This window comes from Haliotis rufescens, unplaced genomic scaffold (assembly GCF_023055435.1).
Source record: "Haliotis rufescens isolate VD_foot unplaced genomic scaffold, xgHalRufe1.0.p SCAF_12, whole genome shotgun sequence".
Classification (NCBI taxonomy): domain Eukaryota; kingdom Metazoa; phylum Mollusca; class Gastropoda; order Lepetellida; family Haliotidae; genus Haliotis; species Haliotis rufescens.
The window spans coordinates 30964952-30987368 of NW_025963802.1; the positions used below are offsets into that span (position 1 = coordinate 30964952).

Sequence of the window (22417 nt, forward strand, 5' to 3'; positions counted from 1 at the left end):
TGTTTGTAATTACCGTATTTGCCATAATAAGGGCCCTGGGGCTAATAAAACATATACGTCACCAGTTAAATTTGTTTTCAGAGAACAAGTAGTAGTAAACAAATTTAGTTCAAATGTTGATGAAACTTGTTTTGGAATAGTTGCTAGGCAGTTATATACCCCATCTATGCTGCTTTCTGTTTACAAAAAACTGTACCATACACAAAAAAGATAATAGGCTGTCATGTAGCCTAGATGTTGGTCAGGGGTGCTTTTTGATGCAGGATTCTTTGTAATGTGACTGCAGTAAGCTTGAAAGTTTAGGTGTTTGAGGGATCCTTGCTATAACATGTCTGTTAATTAGGAGTGTAGCAGTATATCAAACTATCACAATTGTTTGCCCTACGAGAGGACTATTTCGATAGGAATTTAAAAATGCCAAAAGTATCGTCGATAGTGTTCATAACAATTGTTAATTTCAATAGATGCAATTAGTTACAAATACTACATATATTGTGCGAATTTCAAACTTGCCTGTGTGGTTGGTGAGTAAGGATTACAAAATCTTCAGGATAGAGTTACTTTCCTTTGGTTTGAGAAGTGACAGGGAGGAAAATGGCCATCTTTGAGATTGATACTTTATCGATTTCTATTACATTGATTAATATTATTATTAAGCCTTAGAGTTAGTTTACTACTACAGCAACACTATTGCCATAGTTGACAATATTGCAACACTATTTAAACAGTGTGGGCAACTATTGCAATACAATCTCAATAGTCAAAATAGACCCAATAGTCACCCCTGCTGTTAATAGTTAAACATTTTGGGGTCCCTGTTCCCAAGATTCATATTTTGAACACTCTTCAGCGATAGAAACTATTTTAGTCCACTAGTCCTTATAATGATAACAAATAGCAAAACCCCTAAAAAGGGCAAATTTCTACTTGTCTGGCAAGGACTACAGGACTAGTCCCAATTTCTAACGCTGCTGTTAACACATACTTCAGTTTTTGGTTGTCAGAACTGATCATAAAGCCATTAATGGAAGCTGAATTTGATAGAGAGTGGCACAAAGTGAGATTTTGATTTATTGTGTTAAAGAAATATCTTGAGCTGCTGGTGGCAAATCCCAAATGGCCGACTTCCGAGAAAAGGATCCATACGGCAACCTTCTTACAGTGCTTTCAAGACACTTACTTATTTGCTCATGATTTATGAAACGCAGCGATCAATCCTTGATATTTTACTGTGACATTTTTTGTGATATGTGAAATTCACAAAGGGGCGGCAGCCTCATCATTAAGTGAAGTACTTCAGATTCCAGACATAAAACATGGTCTCTTTTTATTTATGTGTGACAATAGCAGGAGACTGATACTCAGAGTCGATTGTTATTTTTCCCATTTAGTCTGTTTTTCCCCCGTTTAGTCTGATTTATGCTATTACATATTTATAAGGCTGTGGATGCACACTTCAGTTTTTGACACCACCATGTACAGATGCATTGGTGAATCCGAGAAATGTTAAAGGCGGTTCTTGTTTTAAATTTTAAACATACTATGTGTGTTTGGAAATTTTAGAATTTCTATCAGTGGCATGGATGTTTATGTTCAGAATGTTTTACGACAGTTCAGTTTAAATCATGTATTTAGATGAAAATGGCACAGTGATTAATTCATTTGTTTTTCAGTAATGTCTAGGATTTTGTGTGAATTCATGACCTGCAAAGTTGAAATTTCTCCCACAAATTAGTCGTTCCTGCTTTAGATCCGAAATGAATATCATGCAATCAAAGTGGATAGAATATGCATGTTGTGGTTAGCATTTCAAATTGCTGATTACAAATGTAGCATGTATTTGGGCGTTGGAGATATGTTGCGTGTTAATTGATTGGACAAGATGGTTGTAGAGTGGCACGAACCTTGGCCGGAGCATCTCGTAGGCCAGTAGCTGGTGTGAATGGACGTGATGGGGCATTCATTGCCCCGAACATTTCTGTCTGCTAAATGTCTTTCTGTAGAGCCATTTGTAGGGAAATGGTTTCTACTAAACTACGGAGGATGGTAATAGTATCGATGGAGTGTGAGAGAGCATAGATCCATTTGTGGGTGTGGACCAATTTGATCGCATTCTTTGTCCTGCCTGAGGTATAAGGCTAGTTCATTTCAGTGGGAACCATCAGAAAGATAGATTTCTCCCTGATCAACAATGGTCTTGCCATGGTGTGGCCAGTAATGTTGAAGATATTATTGTGGGGCTCAAAAATACTTTATGTGTTTAATAAAGAAAATGTCTTGGTTTTTATTCTTTTCCTAAAGACTATTATTATCCTATTCACATTAAGATACAGCTTTTTTTTTGTCAGATAATTACATGGGTTATGCGTTATGTATCCAATATATGGCAAGAATACAGTATACCAGACACATTCGGCCATTTTGGTTAGAGATGTGCACAAGCTTATTCCTTAGTAACGATTTCTATGTTTTTCAGACATCATTTTTGTCGCCTCGCTAAAACAAGAGTGGGTTTGGGGGGCTTGCCACCCACTCAACAACCTGAATTACTGCTTTCTTAGTAAATGAAATGTTTAATTACCAAAGTAAATACTCTATTAGTAGCATCAAACAAACATGGAGGATTAGTGCCTGGTTTAATGCATGTGTTACTGTGTACCCAATATATTACAGAAACAATTATCCAGAAACAGTTCCAACAGCTTCCTCAAATTGGATTCTAAAAAATCTGTTTCAGTCCAAATTCTGAAACACTTATAACGCTGATTTTCAACAATTCAATCCAGAAATGGTAAAAGAAACAAATATCAGTACGACTGTTTGTCAATGCCCTGTGATGTATTCCATGCCTGAAGGCAGAAAGTTAGATATTTGGATGGTACCGAGGGTCCAGTGATGTTAATCAGCTTGATGTATGTAAATACTGTGAATACAAAGATCAGTCAAGCAATAGCAATACATTTGTAATGGTGACTGATTCTCAGCTGCCTCGACAGAACATGTTCACTTTATGGTTGATGGGGTATGGCAGCATATATAAAGGTGGCTGTTGATTTGGTTGGGAGTAATATTGGTGGGAAAATGACATTTTCTCTTTACAACCTCTGATAAAATGGGGAGGTTACTTGTAGGAGAATAGAATTTCCCATCAATGTTTCATTATTGTGATAATTGCTTTTCTGTAATAGCTTTCGGGCTAAACAATGATGTTGGTGCTAATGCATGTACTATTTCCTTATGGACTCATAAATCACTGTTACATTAGGTTTTACTTGTTTTTATGATAACTTCTAGCGACCTTGGAATCCAGGTCATGTTGATTTGATAGTTGAATTATAGTGCTTATGCTGAAAAGGTCTGGTATATGTCTCACAAATGTCGCTTGTGACTATGAACTTGTTATGGCCAAAACAGACCCTGATCCACCTAGAAACACCTCTTTGTGACACGCATTTCAAAAGAATTAGTAACAATAATTCTATTTTCCAGACTGAAGGCCCAGATGATATCAATATCATTCAATTTGAACAGATTTAAGAAAGAAATGTTAATGTGCTTAGCAATGCTTAGTACATAGTCTTCATAATCATACGATAATATAGTAGTAGATGAAATAAAAACTGGTTGAAAAAAGGAGGTGCAAATTAGGTCTTTTCATTCAGATCTGGCTGTCCATTTGAACATATTTTTAAGTGTTTTAATATTCTTTAAAATGATACATTTGAATGTGAGCTGGTCATTTCCTTGTGAAAAAAACATTCTGGCTCTTCAAAGGACAGGGATGCAACAATATGTGTACACTGGTAAACTGGTAAACTGCCAGACTATTTGTCCAATACAGTATGTGTCAATATGATCCTGTTGAACTGTTTTTTATATATTGTTTTAAAATATATAATGCATGTCAGAACAGTGTCATGGAGGTTTGAATGTGGAACACATACTAATTTCAAAAAGGGAATACAAGATCACAAGCAAGAGAAAACATCAGTGAAATCAGGACCGAACAATAGCTGCTACTGTAGTTTTATTTGCTCTACTAAATTGCGGAAATGTTTCTTCCAATGTGCAGAGACAGAATGGCATCATTTTCATTTTCATTTTCCTTAACCCACCTTCATGTTTATTGCCCTATATAAATATACTATAAAGACCAGGTAACCATGGTTCCCTGAAACAAGTTGTTTTAGCCTTGCATTAGATTGCTTTTTGGCATAATATTTGTTTATCACACTTAATTTGAACAAATGAATATTTGACAAAATAGAAACACCTGCTTGTTTTGTTTGGTCTGTGGTCCTGTGGTCCTGTGGTCCTGTGCTTCAGTGTATGTAGTGCAAAGGTTACATATCAGGTGAAGGTTAGAATCTTTGGAAGTGGAAATTCAGTTGAAGGGTACATGTGGACTTTATTCCTGAGAGGAGTGAGTGAGTGAGTATGTATGGCTTTACGCCTCTTTTAGCAATATTCCAGCAATATCACAGCGGGGACACCAGAAATGGGCTTCACACATTGTACCCATGTCGGGAATCGAACTTGGGTCTTCAGCGTCATGAGCGAACGCTTTAACCACTAGGCTACCTGACCACCCCTCCTGAGATGAACTGCTTTTTCAATCCTGTCCCACTCTGAAGCATTGGGTGAAAAACAGTGGGCGTATTGAACAGTGGGCATATTGCTCACCGCCGCTGGCTATTTCTTTTCTCATCACACTGTCAAAAGGCCAGGTCTCAACATCTCTCAATTGAATCTCTTCAGGACAAATACATATTCATGCAACTGGTTATCAATCATGTATTTGTTACCAGTGGAATTAATCCTGCATATTGCAACTCCGGTCACGAGAATGATTATGACAGTGGTGAATGTGTGGTCCTGACCAGAATATGGTCTGAGGTAACACCATTAACACATCTCACAGCACTAGCCTTGGAATCGGATGGTCATCAAGGGAATTCTCTGTTGCTTCAGCAATCCATTCAATCAATTTAGGGTTTGCCGAAACCATTATGGAGTTTGATCACTGTCACCCCTTCATTCTGGTGGAATCAGCCCCAACTGAGTCACCATGTTGAAACATTGTCAGGGGCTGTGCTGGGGTCACAGAGGGGCCGCTGGTGCCACTCATTATCTGTCTGGGGCCTTTACAGGTTTCTGGGTCAGTGTTGGATGCTTGGAAGGAGGACAGTGCATGATGGTCTGTGTAACTACTGCAGTGCAAGAAACTGAGACATTGTCTCCTTGTTGGTGGGGTGATCATTGACTATAAGCAGATAGATCAGAACATTTTAGTTGGAAGATAACCAAAGTGTTTTTTGAACATCTTTTCTTGAATCAATTTTGCTAGGAATGACAATTTGCCATGCCTTGTCCATCTTCAGTTCTTGAACTTCTTTTTAGTGTGCACAGTGTTTAGAATTGTATCAAGGGATTTGTAACTTGTAACATATGGGTTAACTTACATGATTACAAATTAAAGTATTTTAATGTTATTTTTGTGGAATTTGAATTTTTGAATTTCCATATTAAATGACCATTTACTATGTCTTCTGAGATGTATAACTAATGTTTGTTTGTTTTGTTTCTTTGGTTGTTGTTTGACGCTGCGCTGAGCAATATTCCAGCTTTATGATGGCGGTCTGTAAATAATTGAGTCTGGACCAGACAATCCAGAGACTGAGATCATGATCATCGATCCATGCAATTGGGATACGATTACATGCATCAACCAAGCCAGCGAGCTTGACCACCCGATCCCGTTAGTCGCCTCTTACGACAAGCATAGTCGCCTTTTACGGCAAGCACGGGTTGCTGAAGACTTATTCTACCCTGGATCTTCACAGGTCAGACAAGATAGTATTGATGATCAATAGTTGTAGCAAAACGTAGATTATTGCAAGTGTTGATGTTTGTGTTGAAATCATCTCCAGATCAAGGGGGGCATGTGTGCAATTTGCTGTGCAGAGTTGCATCCCTTAGGCATGCCAGGAACCTATGACCATGGGTTTGGATTCCGGTTCACCTTGATTATATTTCTTGGTTTGTCAGCACTATAACTGTGCTTTTGGGTTTGACCAATTTGGAAAATATTTAAGACCTGCATCATCACTTCAAGTTTTTCTCTCACATCAAGTGGACTTGCTATGATATTACTACGATAACTGAAATACTGCCTAAAGTGGCATTAAACCAAACTCACTCACTCACTCACTCACTCACTCACTTATAAACTTCCTAGAGACCTGGTGCAAACAACTGGGGTGTCGATTTCAAGCTTCATTTACTGCAGATTAGTAGCTTTAAGAAAATGGAATGGTTCATTTGACAGTACATGTAACTGGTATATGAATAGTTGTAATGACAGAGTACTGGAGTTTTATTTTAAGCTCAGTAATGTTAATGATAGTCTTTCAGCTTGACTTTGATCATGATTCTCATCTTGATTTATAAGACTTTAAATTAGAAGGTACCTCTTTAGGGTAATGCACTTTTAGTTACGGTTGTGAAACGTGAACACAGTGATGCAGTGAAACATGGGATTCTGGTCAGTGTAACTGTTTGAATAAAACATAGGCAATTATGTTTTGCATGGAAACTAGGGAGCATACTGTGATTTGAAACAAAATTGAAGATGCACCCATTGATCATGTTGATTATTGGGAGACATTTTACACTTTACATCTTTAATTCAAGTTACACAAATACAACGATACTTTAGCTGCAAATTATACTCTTTAATTGTCCATGTATCTCTGTTCGTATGTTAGTAGTTTGGCTTTTTCAGAAGAATCTCAAACATTGAAATGTAACAAAGATTTATGGGCGTTCCTTGTCTACTGTGCAGTGATAAAAACACAAATTGAAATACAGCATGCCTGGCTCTCTCTAGAGATAACCTGTTGCTGATGGTACTGAGTGCATCACCCCATCTTTCAAGGTGGGTTATTATCACATAACACTACAATGGACAGTGTTGCTAGGCAACAGGCGCTAATGATGGTACAGCTGTATGGATGTTCTGTATATTGTGTAATGGACCAGAGAGGAGAGAAATGAATTATGGGAACAGAGTGTGCAAGACTTTGCAAGAAATAGTTTGAGGAAGAAATTTGCTTTTTGACATGAATAGTTTTTGTGTGAAACATTTACAGCTATTGCACCAAGTCCAATTTGTGGCAGCGTATAAGTGAATATGTTGTCCTTTCATCGGTAATATTAATGAGGTTATTGCTTTTGCAATGGAAGACCAATGAAGATGATTAATTACCAAGGTAAATTGTTCATAAATTGTTTGTTTGTTTGTTGTTTAATGCCTCACTCAGCAAAATTCCAGCTATATGACGGCGGTCTGTAAATAGTCGAGTCTGGACCAGACAATCCAGTGATTGAGATCACAAGCATCAAACAACGCAATTGCGATACCATGACTTGAGCACAAGATCCTGGTAGTCGCCTCTTTTGACATTCATAGTCGCCTCTTACAGCAAGCATGGGTTGCTAAAGACTTATTCTACCCCGGATTGAAACAAGTTGGGATTTGTGTCTTGTTTATCATTACTCCTGCCATATCACAGCTGAGAATGTGCTCCTTTACATTGAATCCATGTGGAAATTCGAACACAGTTCCTTTTTGAGTGGCACTCCTTTCACCACCAGGCTACCCCACCACCCCTACTTGATTGGAAAAAACCCTGTGAAGATCCGGCTTAAAATAGGTTTTCAGCAACCCATGCTTTTTGTATGAGGCAACTAATGGATCAGGTGGTCAGTCTCGCTGACTTGGTTGTTGCTATTATCATATGCAAATTGGGTGGATCGATGCTCATGATATCAATCAATGGATTGTCTGGATTGTCTAGTCCAGCCTCAATTATTTACAGACCGCCATCATATGGCTGGAATATTGCTGAGTGCGGCGTTAAACAACAAACAAACAAAGAAACAAATGGATTGGAAAAAGACTTTAGACTTTAGATGAAATTTTATATCCTAATCATTCCAAGGAGCAAATACTTGTTTCAGTCATTCTGCATCGATTGAGAACATGGATTTGATGGTCTAAGCAGATTTTATAATCTTAGCAGATAGAATTAGCATTAATTGCTACCGATTGAGCTTCAGCTTCAGTGACAGTGTTATAAATCCTAACTTTGCTCAATGCAAAGACATGATTTATACAATAGCAATGTTATTGAACTAAATCACATTGCTTTTACTGTAGTCATGTCAAAGCAGTATTTTCCTAATCTTCATTATGACTTGGGTGCAGCACGACCACGTGTTGATATTGGGCTTTAGTGTAAAGACAGGACATGTTTATTTCATCTGTCAGGATCTATCTAGATCAATCACCTACGTAATTGACACTGGTCTTTAATGACTTATTGATTGTCTCCTCAGGATGGGAGACGATAGCATTGTAATGGGATGTTGTTGTTCAGGTGGGCCACTGTCATCGACGGGCGGGCGGACAGGCAGGCGGGAGGGCGAGCAGGCGGGCGGGCGAGCGGGCAGGCGCTCCATGCTGGGGAATTGCTTGTGTATTGCAGGGGGGTATTATCAAAGGCTCCTTATAGTTATGCTCAGAGCAAAAACATACTCATTCACATATTGACTGCAACTAAAATAGGCTGACTTGGCAGAAAGAATATTCAACCTTTTTCTTCTGTTCAAGGATGTGGTGGGTTAGTCTACTGGTTGAGGTGCAGAAAAACCAGGTTTGATTTCTAACAAATTTAAGGCTTCTTGTTGGTGTCCTCATCAGTGATGTTGATGATGCTTTCGCTCGCTCGCTCGCTCACTCACTCACTCACTCACTCACTCACTCACTCACTCACTCACTCACTCACTCACTCACTCACTCACTCACGTTACCACAATGCATCTTCTGCTTCTCCCTAATAAAACTCACAATACATTCTGAGTCATAACCCTTGTTATGATCAGTCATTAACAACATGTATTTTGCGGTAAAACAATAAAAATGTTTTCTTTTCAGTTACGCAACAAGGATACAGTTGAAAAACAACATTATTTCATTTTTGCTTATTTTTCATTTTTTAAATGAAACCTCAACAGTAAAGATCAGGGCCATGTTAGAACAACATTATTTTAGAACTTTTAGTTTTCATCATTACAAAATGATCATGAAAAGTAAGTTTCTATAAAATCAAACTACTTTGTCCATGTTATATTTAATGTATTAACTGTACAGAGTTTTCCTGTCAAATCATGTCATGAGGCCGTCATGAGTTTCATTATCTATGTGAAAATAGTTAGTTGAAAATATTCTGCACATTTATCTCCAGATGAATGACGTGATCTTTCCCTCGCTAATCATGTTACATCAATCTTTACTCTACAAATACCAAGTATATGTTTGCAAATGTCACTCCCAAAGGTGGCCTATTTAGATGAAGATGCTCAAAGATTGGGAAATATTCTTGCCAGCTGTCAAGACAAAATCAATGCAGAGAATCTTGTATCTAATCAGTGTCCTAAGATTTATCGCATCCTATGATTCTCTGTGAGACAAGTGAGGAAATCGTTATCATCTTGTTACTCAATGATATAACATGAGAGATTAAGAAATGTTCCGTTGCTATTAGTCCTGTCTTTTTAACCAAGATGGATGTAAAAGAGGACAAATGATTTCTAAGAGTGTACATCTGTTTGTGAATGTTGTTTACGTCACAATATTGCAGCTAGATCAAGGCAGTCTGCATTTTGTGACTAGCCTCTAGTCCATAGCCCGGATCTAGTAAATGTATTTCGATCTAGTAAGTTTTGCTTATAAAAGTCCATGCATCAACACTAATGTCTTCGGAAAATGATGTCAGTTGACAGGTTTGGGCTGGTAACTAAGACACAAACGTTTTTCACACTGACTGTGGCTGTTAGTCTGGGGCACTTAAACAAGTGGTTGATAGCATGAGCCACAATGCAGACCATCAAGGTATGATAACACATAACCACCATGTGAAGTTTTGAAAAACATTGTTCTTTTATAGTTCTTCCAAAATGTAGTAACGTCCACCCGCTTGAGTATGGCTGGAATATTGCTAAAAGCAGCAGAAAACTCCCTCCCTCACAGAGTACCAGGTCTCAGCTTTGATATATATGGCATACTGTATGTCATTGGACTCCAAGGGTGTGGACTGATTGTTCAACTGTGGTAATACTCAACAGGCAGTCATGGTAGATATGAAATGAAAACAATGGTGAAACAATGGTGAAATGGCTCCACTCCCAGATCCCGTGATGAGTACCGTTCTTGACACTGGAGCCCCACTGACCCTTGATACGCAAGGACCTACTTTAGCCCAAATGGCTGTGTGCAATCCAGCAGACACTGCCACCACAGAGTTATTGCCACTTCATCATCCCCATCACCTAGTGAGGGATTGTCACCTTAGTGTAAACCAGCATCTATGCGCTGATTAAGAATATCACTCATGCTGAGTTTCTGATTAAATAAAGCCTTCAGTTTCATTTTGTCTATTGATCGCTGCCTTCAGCCGATGGCATTGACAAGTCCCTGATCACTGAGACTCAATATAATATCTGATCATGCTGATGGAAACTCAGATCAGAGGGTTTGGTCATTTGAGGTAATTTGGAATATGTTGAAACCTATTATGAATCAATGGACATATTTACTCCCTGTGGATCTTTTGAGGGGTGATACTTTTCAAGTGAAAATCCCAGTGGAGAATCCTGGTTAGAATAGATCCCCAGCAACCTGGTTGTAGGAGGCGACCAAATAGATCGAGTGGTCAGGCTTGGTAACTTGGTTGATAGCCTGTCACAATGTCAATCATTGGATTTGTCTGGTCCAGACCCAATTATTTGATGACAGGAATGAAACTAACATATAGTCGGATTTTTGACATCATACATTTTCGGCTGGCCATGGTTTTTGCGGTTACCCGCGCTAGAACGAGGCTTGTAGCATCACACAGACATTTTAAATATTTTTATGATGGCTTGTTTTCAAGAGAAACCCATGACAGAGACATATAAATGGATATGAATGAATATAATTCATGTAGACATAAGTTCTTTCTTTATTTCTTCATACAAAACAATACTTGTTTTATTCCCAAAGCTGGATTAATAATAAAAACATAATTTCATGATTAAAATTTCTGAAAATGTAAAAAATTACCTGACATGAAAACAGTACTTACATAGAAAGATTTAAGTATGTTGGTGCATTAGTTAAAGCAAAAGAAGGTTTAGTTCCTCTTGACCTCGATAACAACTTAAACACAAGAAGCTGAAAAACATGTGTCACTGAATGTTTTCCTGCATGCTAAATCAACAAGTATTTCATGGTGAGGCACGCATCCTTCTCCTGGCCATGCTGTCTCGTGACACAACATGCTACCGGGGATGCTGGGATGATTAGGTAGTATTATGGATGGTGGATGACAGGATATATAAGTCCTTATGTCAATATTGTGACCAGCAGTTTACACGTGATCAGCTGGCTAATTGTCCTCTGTTGTTGCCTCTTGGCCACACCCTGCATTCTGAACAGGAGCAGGTTTGTGTGTTGAACTGCATAGGCAACATGGGGAAAGATTTGGTTGGAGAAAGGTAGGTGTTGTTATGGCAATGAATGGGGTGTAGTTAAATTGGCGAATGGTGGAGACTGGAGTTTTTTGTTTTTATTTAATTCAGATTAAATGAGTGAATTTTGTTTTGTGCTTCAGTTTGTGCAAGTGTTGCCATTGTTTTGAGCTCAGCAATTTGCTCAGAGGGTTGTGTTCATTAGTGTGCCAGGATCTGCTTATTGTTACACATTGTGACCATGTGACCATACAATCTTCATGTAAGTCAGGGTTGTGGGGTAGGCTAGTGGTTAAAGTGTTTGCTCGTCATGCTAAAGGCCCGGGTTTGATTTCCCACATGGGTACAATGTGTGAAGCCCATTTCTAGTCCCCCGCCGTGATATTGCTGGAATATTGCTAAAAGTGGCGTATAATCCTACTCACTCACTCACTCATGTGAGTCAGCTCTTACAACAAACATACTGTCCTTGGTTCTATTCTACTCGGATCCTAACAGGGTAGCTAGAAGGTTTTTGTTGGTATCTGATTTTGTCAAGGGTCCTAGTACTTAAAGTGAGCGTTAGGCATTGAGGTTGGCAAAATTTATTCATTATGAATCAAAATAGCATTAGAGCAGAAATTGATTTGTGAAACATGACCCATTTGTTTTGAAGCTGAAGGCAATGTACGCCTGAGGAAGTATGAGTTTCTTAACCATTTTCCTGTGAGATGGGATGATGTTTGTGTCATAAAGACTGCAGGTGAATTTAAGCATGTTTTTCCAATAACATGTCTCAAAAAGAAAATACAATTTGATCAGTAAGAGATCAATCTGTAGGGGTAGTTATAGAGGTGTTGCCAGGAAACGTAAGTTTCTGTTGGAGTTGACATTTCTCTACTTACATCCATTTCTTTCAAGTACAGATGCAAGAATGACTTGTACTTGTGTTTTGAATATATTTAGTCATCATGAACAGGAAATGTATGTTAACAGGCAAGTAGCTGATTCCCTGAAAACGTTGTGCTGTCATTCTGATTAATGATATGATTTTCATGTACCATCACAAGATTTCTCTATTAGGTGATGAGATGTGGGTTAGATTTGTTGTTCAATTCACTCGTTCATTCATTGCACCTAATTTTTGCTCTCTCTATTATATATATATATAATAACTTCCAATGATTTGTAGGGGGCATTGGTGGCCCAGTCATCTGAGGCGCCATGATTCGCTGTGCAGAGTTGCGTCCCTTGGGCACCCAGAAACCTATGATTGTGGGTTCGAATCCCGGTTCGCCCCGATTATGTTTCCAGGTTTGTCAGCACCATACCCGTGCTCGATGGTTTCACCGAAGTGGTAAAGGTCTGAGACCTGCATCACTTCGGGCTTTCCTCCCACATTAAGCTGACACGCAGCAATATAACTTGAATGCTGTTAAAAGCGGAGTTAAACCCAACTCACTCACTCACTCACCAATGATTTGGCATAAGCACCTATCTTCAACGGTTCTGTAGTCTAATGGTTAGAGTGCCTGACTACGGACCAGGAGGTTGTGTAAGAATAATTCTTGTCCTTGATTTTAGAACCTTGGATGTTCGAAACACTCAGTCCAAAATTCCATCTAAACTTTGGACTTTCGAAACACTCATTCCAAAATTCCATCTAAACTTTGGACATTCGAAACACTCAGTCCAAAATTCCATCTGCTTCTCAACTCATCAGGTCTTCCTAGGAAAAAGTAAAACCTCATACCCGGGATGAGACCTTACTAGGAAGGAAAAGGTATAACGTCCAGAGAGGTTGTTTAAAAAAACAAAAACAAGTACTGTCCAAAACAATGGTCAGTATCCATGACAGATTTATAAGTTGCCCCCAAGAGGTGTTCATACTAAATCCTAAAGTGAAAAATGCTTCAGTGATGTGTGGTAAAATATTTCCCATGCTGACCATCGCAATGTCAACCTGTCCGGATCTAATGCTGACGTATGTGGACCCTGAAACAGAGCTTGTGAAGCATGTTGCTGACCAGTTGACTAGGGTCCTTGACAGCCTGGTTAAACCAGGGAGCAATGTATGGCATGGAGGTGGGAGTTGTCCCTGCTGTACACTGGCGGTGTGATGGCTTGACCAACCAACACCTCCATGGAAAAAGACTCACCCCAGACACATGATCCCCTGTGGACTTACTGGCTGTCATGAGTGAGTGAGTGAGTGAGTATGGTTTTACGCCGCTTTTAGCAATATTCCAGCAATATCACGGCCCAGGGACACCACAAATGGGCTTCACACATTGTACCCATGTCGGGAATCGAACCCAGGTCTTCGGCGTGACGAGCGAACGCTTTAACCACTAGGCTACCCGACCGCCCCTGTGGCTGTCATGAAGGGTGTGTACATCATAGTGGGCAGAATGAGCAACAATCCATTTTGTTGGAGTATGCTTATCAACCAAGTTACGGAGCCTGGCCACTGAGCCGTTGTAAAATATGTCATCGCTGCATGTGAGGGACCCTGTGAGTGAATGTTGTTTTGTGCCACAAGGCAAACTAGTGGTCAATAGCATGAGCAACAAACCACCCAGTTGCATGATGCCATTATCATCCACAGAATGGCATCATCCTTCATAAATGCAAAAAAAATAAAATTAATCATAATGATTTTCAAACAATTGATAGATAAACATCTGTTGAAGTCAAAGGCCCAACTTTCATTAAAGCAAAAGTAAGATTGTCATTGTCCATGCCTTCCTTACATCACACACATGTAAGTATGTTGGTAAGTTTGTTATCACTGTCAGATCTCAAACAGAAAGGTAAACAAGGGTTTGAAAAATGACAAGCATTGTTGACATATTTTCCTGCCCAGTGTAACTGTTATCTGTCCACTGAGGTCAGTGCTATACATTGTGTAAGTGGCTGTATGTCACATGTCCAGCCTTGCTTCCCTCTTGGCGTCATCGGGATTCTACACAAGATTAATCAAATGTCCTTGAGACTCTCTGATTCAGTGTTTCCATTTGTTTAATGTCTCCTCAGAGAAACAGTTCACTGCTGGATACAACAATATTGGCTTAGTTAGAGCTAATCAAACCACAATCTATAATCCACTGCATTTCGTTTAGCATCATCATCTTTCTTTCTTGTTTAACGCCGCACTGAGCAATATTCCAGCTATATGATGGCAGTCTGTATATAATTGAGCCTGGACCAGACAATCCAGAGATTGATATCATGAGCATTGCTTCGCACAATTGGGATATGATGGCATGCAGCAACAAAGTCAGCGAGCCTGACCACTCGATCCCGTCAGTCGCCTCTTACCATGCTTACGCAAACATCGTCACCTCTTGAAACAAGCATGGGTTGCTGAGGACCTAATCTACCCGGGATCTTCACTGGTGTAAGCTTCATTATTAGATTATGGCTGTGTGTTCCTTTTGTTAATGTGTGAAACAGGCTTGATTAAATCTTGACAGGATTGAAATAATTGTAGGTTTTTTTTTTCAATTAAGGTCACTGTTTCAACAAAAGTCTAAATTATCTATGTATAGGTATTGAAAATATTCATTTGTTATACTTTAGTACTGTCGGCATGATATGCACATTTTTGTTTCTTTGCCAGATCAAGTTTATTTTTGTTGTATGCTTACTGTTTCCACAGTCATGTAAATCAAATATGTTTTCATATAAAATAATATCAATTAATGCTGTATTTCATTACAACTTGCAAGATGTGCATGTTTTAATTTTTTACCAGATCAGCATAAATTAATTAATGCTGTATTTCATTACAACTTGCAAGATGTGCATGTGCAGATCAGCACATTTTTGAAGTACGGGGCATATCCAACTTTGATGACATTGATCATCTTACCAATATATTCCAGATTGATCCATCTGACAGCCTGGCTGTTTCATGCATCCTGATCAGAATGGCCATCAGAATTAATAAAGTAATTTACGTGGATAAAAATGAAGGGGTTATTAATCCAGCCTTTTCTTTGATGTTTGTAATAGTCATCAGACAAATACAGTTGCTACAAAACGAATTGTCTCAAGCTTTATACCTGGGCTTATAATAGCCATGTTCTTTTTGCAGTCATTTCTTGCCAGCCATGCACTTTTTGCAGTCATTTCTCTGCTCTTCATCTATCATTTGTAACAGGCTCCTATCAATTCTGTTGGTTTAAATGGATTTAGCGGACACCTATCTCAAAAGAGAATGCGCCCACTGAGATGAGACAAATGAGAATGAAGGTTTGTGGCAGGGGAGACTTACCAGGGACCTCCATCATGGCTGCCAGCGAATGAAATGTGGAGCGTAGTTGGCCTTCTGTTCTCTGATTTCGAATGCTTTTTTTTAATTTTCCTGTTAGACATATCTGACTAACTTTGCTCATTGGCTGTCACAAGCTGATGTAGAGGGTCCAAGTTGGGATAGGCCATTTCCCTTGTCAGGGCAACTTTAATGAGGATTGAGTGTCTACAATCAGAAAAAAGACAATCTGTCCAGTAGGCCCTGCTGATGTCGAAAGAACTGGGCCCAGTTCCACCAAGTGTCCTTGGTGCTTACTCACTGAGGATGGTCAGAAGTGAATTTTAAGGCATGGGAGTTACAATCATATAAGTGCTAAGATCCTTCATGGTATTAGGTCCAAGCTTCACCCCAATTCCACAAGGTGATCTTCGTGCTAGGATAGTCGTAAGTCAGTGTTTAAGTATGGGAGTTGAGATCATATTAGTGCTATGATCCCATTGTGGTATTAGGCCCAAGCTTCACCCCAATTCCACAAGGTGATCTTCGTGCTAGGATAGTCTTAAGTCAGTGTTTAAGTATGGGAGTTGAGATCATATTAGTGCTATGATCCCATTGTGGTATTAGGCCCAAGCTTCACCCCAATTCCACAAGGTGATCTTCGTGCTAGGATAGTCGTAAGTCAGTGTTTAAGTATGGGAGTTGAGATCATATTAGTGCTATGATCCCATTGTGGTATTAAGTCCGGGCTTCACCCAAATTCCACAAGGTGATCTTCGTGCTAGGATAGTCGTAAGTCAGTGTTTAAGTATGGGAGTTGAGATCATATTAGTGCTAAGATCCCTTTGTGATATTGAGCCTTTGATTTTGAATGCTGACCACTGGCTTGTCAACAATATATATGTTAAACTATCAATGGCCTATCTAAGTTCACTGACTTTAAGTAAAGTCAAAGGACCAGCCTTAAATCGACCACTGACAGTGACTGCTGGGTGTGTATTAAGTACTGGGATGGCTAACCACCAAGAAAGACAAGGTGATGTAGTGTATTAGTCTTATACACACCATTGATGATGTAGGTTGAACAAGCTTAAAGTTTATAGTCAATACCAAGAAAACCAATATGAAATGTCCTTCAGTTACCAGACAATGAAACCGAAGGGGGTTGATTCATGATGAATCTGGGCAACGACCCCTAATGCCTCGCTAGTTTGGGATGGGGATGGATTCTCTGAAACACCTTGATGCAAGTCGAACATTATTCAAAATAGATACAATATATTGAATTTGTCAATCATTAGAATTACAATATTTTTGTATGGGTGTAACAGAAAACATTGAAATGAAAGAAATTAATTGAGCTGGTACTGTGGTCTAGACTCCTGTTAACGCCCTGCTATTTGGAGTGAGTTATTGTGTTGGTTTTCTTCCTGATTGATGTCCCTTCAGGGTTCCAGGTGCCAGCCTCGAGTACACACAGTTCATCAACGTGTGCTGCTGCTGCTGCTGCTTCTCGGGACTGCTTCGTTCCATGGATGTTACGAGTGTTTGATGGGTACAATTACTTCTTGATGATAGCTCTTGAAGGAGGAACTTGTCATCTTGTAAACTCTACCCTCTCAGATCTTATTTAGGACTTATTGAGTGAGTAGTGAGTGGTAATTAAAACATAAACTGAATGAAAGTTACTATGGTGACCATCATATTAAAGAGAAGACGACTTTTGTCTATACTTTGGTTGTCAATTATGGGAAAGATTCAACACTGTTCATCTAACTAATTGACATGCATTGATAATCTTCGTCTCACAGTTCTTGTAACCAACTAAACTGCTGTCACATTGTATACCAGGTATATTGCTTATTACTGTAGAATTCCTGACTCTTGTTCATCAAGTTTGTGATAATGCTGTCTTGTGACTGATTTCACTTGTGCTGCTTTGAGTCAGGGTATGTCATTTGCTTATCAAGTTTATCTGTTTAGTCAGTGTCATGTGTGAGAAACGTCCAAAGTGATGCCACACACAAATTGCGATTTGGTTCCATCGCAGGTAACATACTTGTGTACCCAATTTTATTGTCGCTGTTTATCATCAAGGTGCTGCAGTGCACTGTTCAGAGTTATACCATATATCAGGGTTATTTTTAGTATTGTCTTATCTAATGTTAATTATGACAATTTATTTCAAATCCTGACAAGACCTTCACATGTGAGGTCCCACGAGATAAATATCCCCGTTATATTGTGGAAGGGCATTTGATGTATATTTAGCTGCCATGAGAGTCATGTTGATCCTTATTGAATTGCTGTTGCTTCAGGTGATTCTGCACTTGACATGCACAGGGGAGTGTATCAAAGGCAGTTTCAGCTTATCTGTGTACGGTAAAGAAGTTTGACAAAGTAGTGTAGTGAAATAAATAAATTCACTTTTGGTGATGTGACATCAACTAACTCATGGTCTGACATAGATTTGTGTTTCTGCAGACCCATCAGAACACAGGATTCTAAAATGTTTCTGTAAAATATTGATGACATATTTCGGCAGATATATAAGACCATGGATTTGTGAAATGGTCCCTGCTTTTCATGCTGGAACATAAAAGTTGCATTCATTCTTAGTGAGTGAACAAATACTGTTTGCTGATTCCCAAGGGACTTGTATTATGTCACTGAATACTGCTGAATAGTGCTGAATAGTCTACTGTAAATACTTATCTTGAGTATGACCCCCTTTGAATGACCTTGTTATGATGACCTGGGTTATATTTAACTTTTTTCGGTTTACTCTTCCTTGTTCGACATTCTCAAATTCAAACCCCAGGGTCTAAAAATGCTGTGATTGCTTGAGAAATTTCAAATGTATTTGAAAGGAAACATTATTGATTGGTTTCTTGAAACCAGAGCTCCTAATGGAGTTTTCATGTCCGATGCATTAGTCCTATGATATTAATGAGCGTCTAACATGTCCTGATACTGCTAATGGTGTGCCTCATATTCTCAAAATGAACTATAAAAGAGATTTCTCACTGAAGTCTGGTGTCCATCCCTCATTATAGGTTCCTGATGTAACTCTTAACATTATATCAACAATTATCCTAAGTAAATATGCTCACGTGTCTGATAAGAATATCAGATGATGTGGAAATCATTGACTGGAATGGGTCACTATGTCCATAAAGTAGGGCTGGGATGAGTCCAAATTTAGCCCCCGGGTATCCGACTACCTATTACCCGACCCTACCTTTGGTACCTGCTGTAATTTTCAAGAGTTGGGTACAAACTGTCTGCTTTTGCTTTGTTTTACCCGAGCCAGGCAAATAGTATTCAGATACACATACCAAAAATATATCTGGCCGAAGCTGTATCTTTATTTAAACATATAAAAGTCAGACTGTATGCTTGCATAGTCAGAAAGAAATATGAACAGTCGCGACCTGTTGTGTAACCATGGAATTATAGTGAATTTTTGTCATTAAACAATACGTCACTTGACTAACCACGAGTTCGGGTAGTCCTGTGGGTTCCTTGGTCCTACTCAGGACCCACCCGACCCTAGTACCCGCTTTACCCGGACCTGTGGTTAGTCAAGTGACGTATTGTTTAATGACAAAAATTCACTATAATTCCATGGTTACACAACAGGTCGCAACAGCCCTATCATAAAGTACTGATTAGTGTGTGCTTAACTGTGTCAACATTACTAGCCAAATATGTCAATAGGTAAACACACTCTCAAAGCTACTGGTCAGGTGATATTACACAGGTGATTGTCAGGTGCAAAGGGAGAGAACTCTAATTGTACAGATGAGGATCTGGATGTTGTGCTGCTCTTTGAAGTTAAGGCGGTCCTCTGCAGAGCTGTTCTGTCTACTGTCCCCTTGGTATGGGTCTGGTATGGCTCTGGTATTGATTGATTGATCACCTTCAGTATTATCAATTGAGAAACATAGTGGTATGTTGCTACTCTGATTAATTCAACAGTTCACAATGCCCCATGCTTGCTGGAAGAGAAAATAACTCTTGGGGGATTCTGGGTTAATATAGGTGCCAAGTAACCTATGCTGGTAGTGAGAGGAAAATGTACTCACGTGGTCAGACTTAGTGACTTGGTTGATTCTGCTGAGTGGGCCCAAAACAAAAGCAGCTTTTGCTGCTGAGTATGAATAACCAGGAGAAAGATCCAGCTGCCATTTCTGGTGTCCCCCATCGTGATATTGCTGGAATATTGCTAAAAGCGGCGTAAAACCATACTTACTCGCTCACTCGCAGACCACTAGTAGCTAGCTGTAATGTTGCTTCAGGGGGATCTAGGAACAGAGTAGATAGTGATGGATTTGTCTTTATTTCAAAAATCTTATTTATTTTTTTTCACAAATATTATTTTATGGTTCGTGTCATTGGGGTCCACAGTGTGCAAATTTAAGGCATGTTATGGGCTCCTTGGGGTTTTCTCCCATAGTATCTGAATCTGGGGACCTTCCATCTATCACATTCGTCATCAGGTTCAGGACAAGGTCTCTGTGACTTTAATTCTTAACTTTGAACACTTGGTTCATATTTGATCTTGAAAAAGCAGGTTGTGTACCAGACATACAGAGGGCTATGTTGTTGGGTCAAGGATTTATTGTTGGGTCAAATATTGAGTAAAATGAAAGCGAGTTGGAAGGAATTGCTGTGTGGAAACAAGTGGCTGATCTCTACATCTTGTATATATTGGTCCATGTTTTGTTTTTTGCTTCTGCAGATTTGGTTCAGATAAACTAAGTATGTGAGATAGTGGCAACCAAAGTTGAAAACATCAAACACTTTTTAAGCCTCCAATTGACTCACTTTTCTTACTGCATGAACCTTTTGAGAATGATGAGAAAGAATGGAGTAATTTGGCTTTATTACAAAGCTGCTTGTTGAAAGAAATATGAGGAGAGGAGCATAGCATTTTAGGATGTGATACAATGTGTATTATATTCTGTTTGATGATAAATTCAGCACAACACTAATATAATGAGGACATAAAATGTGTGGAAACTGCTTCTATCACCCTGAACCTGCTACACTAGCGAGAAACTGCCTGCGTAATTGTCAATCAGAAGGCAGTCCGCCTGTGCGGAAAATAAGGAGGCTTCCTTGATGACAGTAATATAGCCTTCCATGACTACAGAGGTACCACATTGAGACCATTAGTCTTTGGCGGTTTATGAGCTGATGAAACATGCAGCCTTATTAATTTATAAAAATATGGAACCTCTGTGTTGTGATGATGGAGAGAAATGTAATGGGTTTTCTTTATGGAGTAGGCTGAATAATGAATGTCATTATTATGATTATTGAACAAGAAGCTTTGACTAGGGGTTGGTTTACAAGCCACAGATTTGACACAAAAACGATCTTGCCATTTTTTAAACATTATGGTTCCAAGTTTGATGTTGAGAAGATCACTTTCTTCATGAGGAGTCACTGACAGAATAGATGTGGTGCTGCTGCTGGTGCTGCTGCTGGCGATGATTATTAACTGGAAAGACCAGCTTCTGTGATACAGCTGATGCAGTTGGCTACTATTTTAGTGTTGATGATAATGCTAATAATTAACCTTTTAAAAGAAAGAAAGTGAAATAATTGAATTATGTTTTTTGTCAGTACCATCATGACCATGGTGATGTCATAATGTTATCATGCCCTGCTGTTATGAGGAGAAGGTGGTGATGACGACAACGATGACTGTTCTTAATAAGGAGACCAACTTTTATCTGTGACATTGCAAAGTAGTAAGTTGTTCATAATATCCTAATGGCTCCTGTTGGTCAACTGGGTCATTTTTCTGCCCTGAAATGATGACACCTTCCAGGCTGCTGAAATAATGCTGACTAAGATCTGAAGCCATTTAGTCCATCCATTGCACAATACCGACGTCATGGTATTGTCAACTGTATCCTGAATGCATGGGGATATATCTTGTCAATTGTATTGTATCCTATAAGGATGTATGTTGCTACAATGAACAATATATATGAGTGATTCATTTGTTTGTAACAGAATCAGAGGACCTTTTCAAATTGGACATGAAATTATGAGCTAAAGAAGCCAGATTTACACAGATGATCTGCATAAATTGTTGGCTATAAAATCAAATGTCACAAAGAACATGAAGAAAAGGTAGATATTTTACAAATATGTTTTGCATGCAACAGTAACAACAATAGTCCTAGGAATATGTCATTAAATTGAAGCAATTTCTGTTCCTTGACTTTTAAGACAATGCAGATTTGTATATGAAGCGAGCGAGGAAGGTATCTGTCCTCAGCTATTGTTGGTGCACTTGTGGTTGAGTCAGTGTCTACTCTTGTGTAATTTGCTTGCTAGGTTAATCAAGTCATTATTGTTGTGGCTGCATATAGAACATTTGGTGTCCTGCGTGGGAGACGGTAATGACCATGTAACCACAATAAATGCTTGATTGTAAAAGGAAGCCGGTGTTTGAGGCCACCACTAATAGATTCATCAGTTACTGCCCACTGTAAAGGCTCCTTGCTATCATTTCAAAGTCTGATACATTCTCCCACACATTGCTCCCAAGAAGTTTTCATTAAGGTTATGACAGTCGAAAAGGAAGGC

At 39.0% G+C, this 22417-nt stretch overlaps 1 protein-coding gene across 2 annotated transcripts in view; it reads left to right on the forward strand.

The window, feature by feature from the left end:
- The window catches only part of LOC124117197 (TBC1 domain family member 12-like), an 80788-nt gene that overhangs the window by 11331 nt on the left and 47040 nt on the right, over window positions 1-22417 (forward strand). The window contains exon 1 of one of the 2 annotated variants that reach the window (XM_046478968.2): window positions 11468-11601. The exons of the other annotated variant lie outside the window; for it this stretch is intronic. Within the exon in view, the coding sequence (XP_046334924.2) occupies window positions 11576-11601 (26 nt within the window). The 5' untranslated portion in view covers window positions 11468-11575. Of the gene's footprint in view, window positions 1-11467; window positions 11602-22417 lie in introns of those variants that run through there. 2 annotated transcript variants of the gene reach the window in all.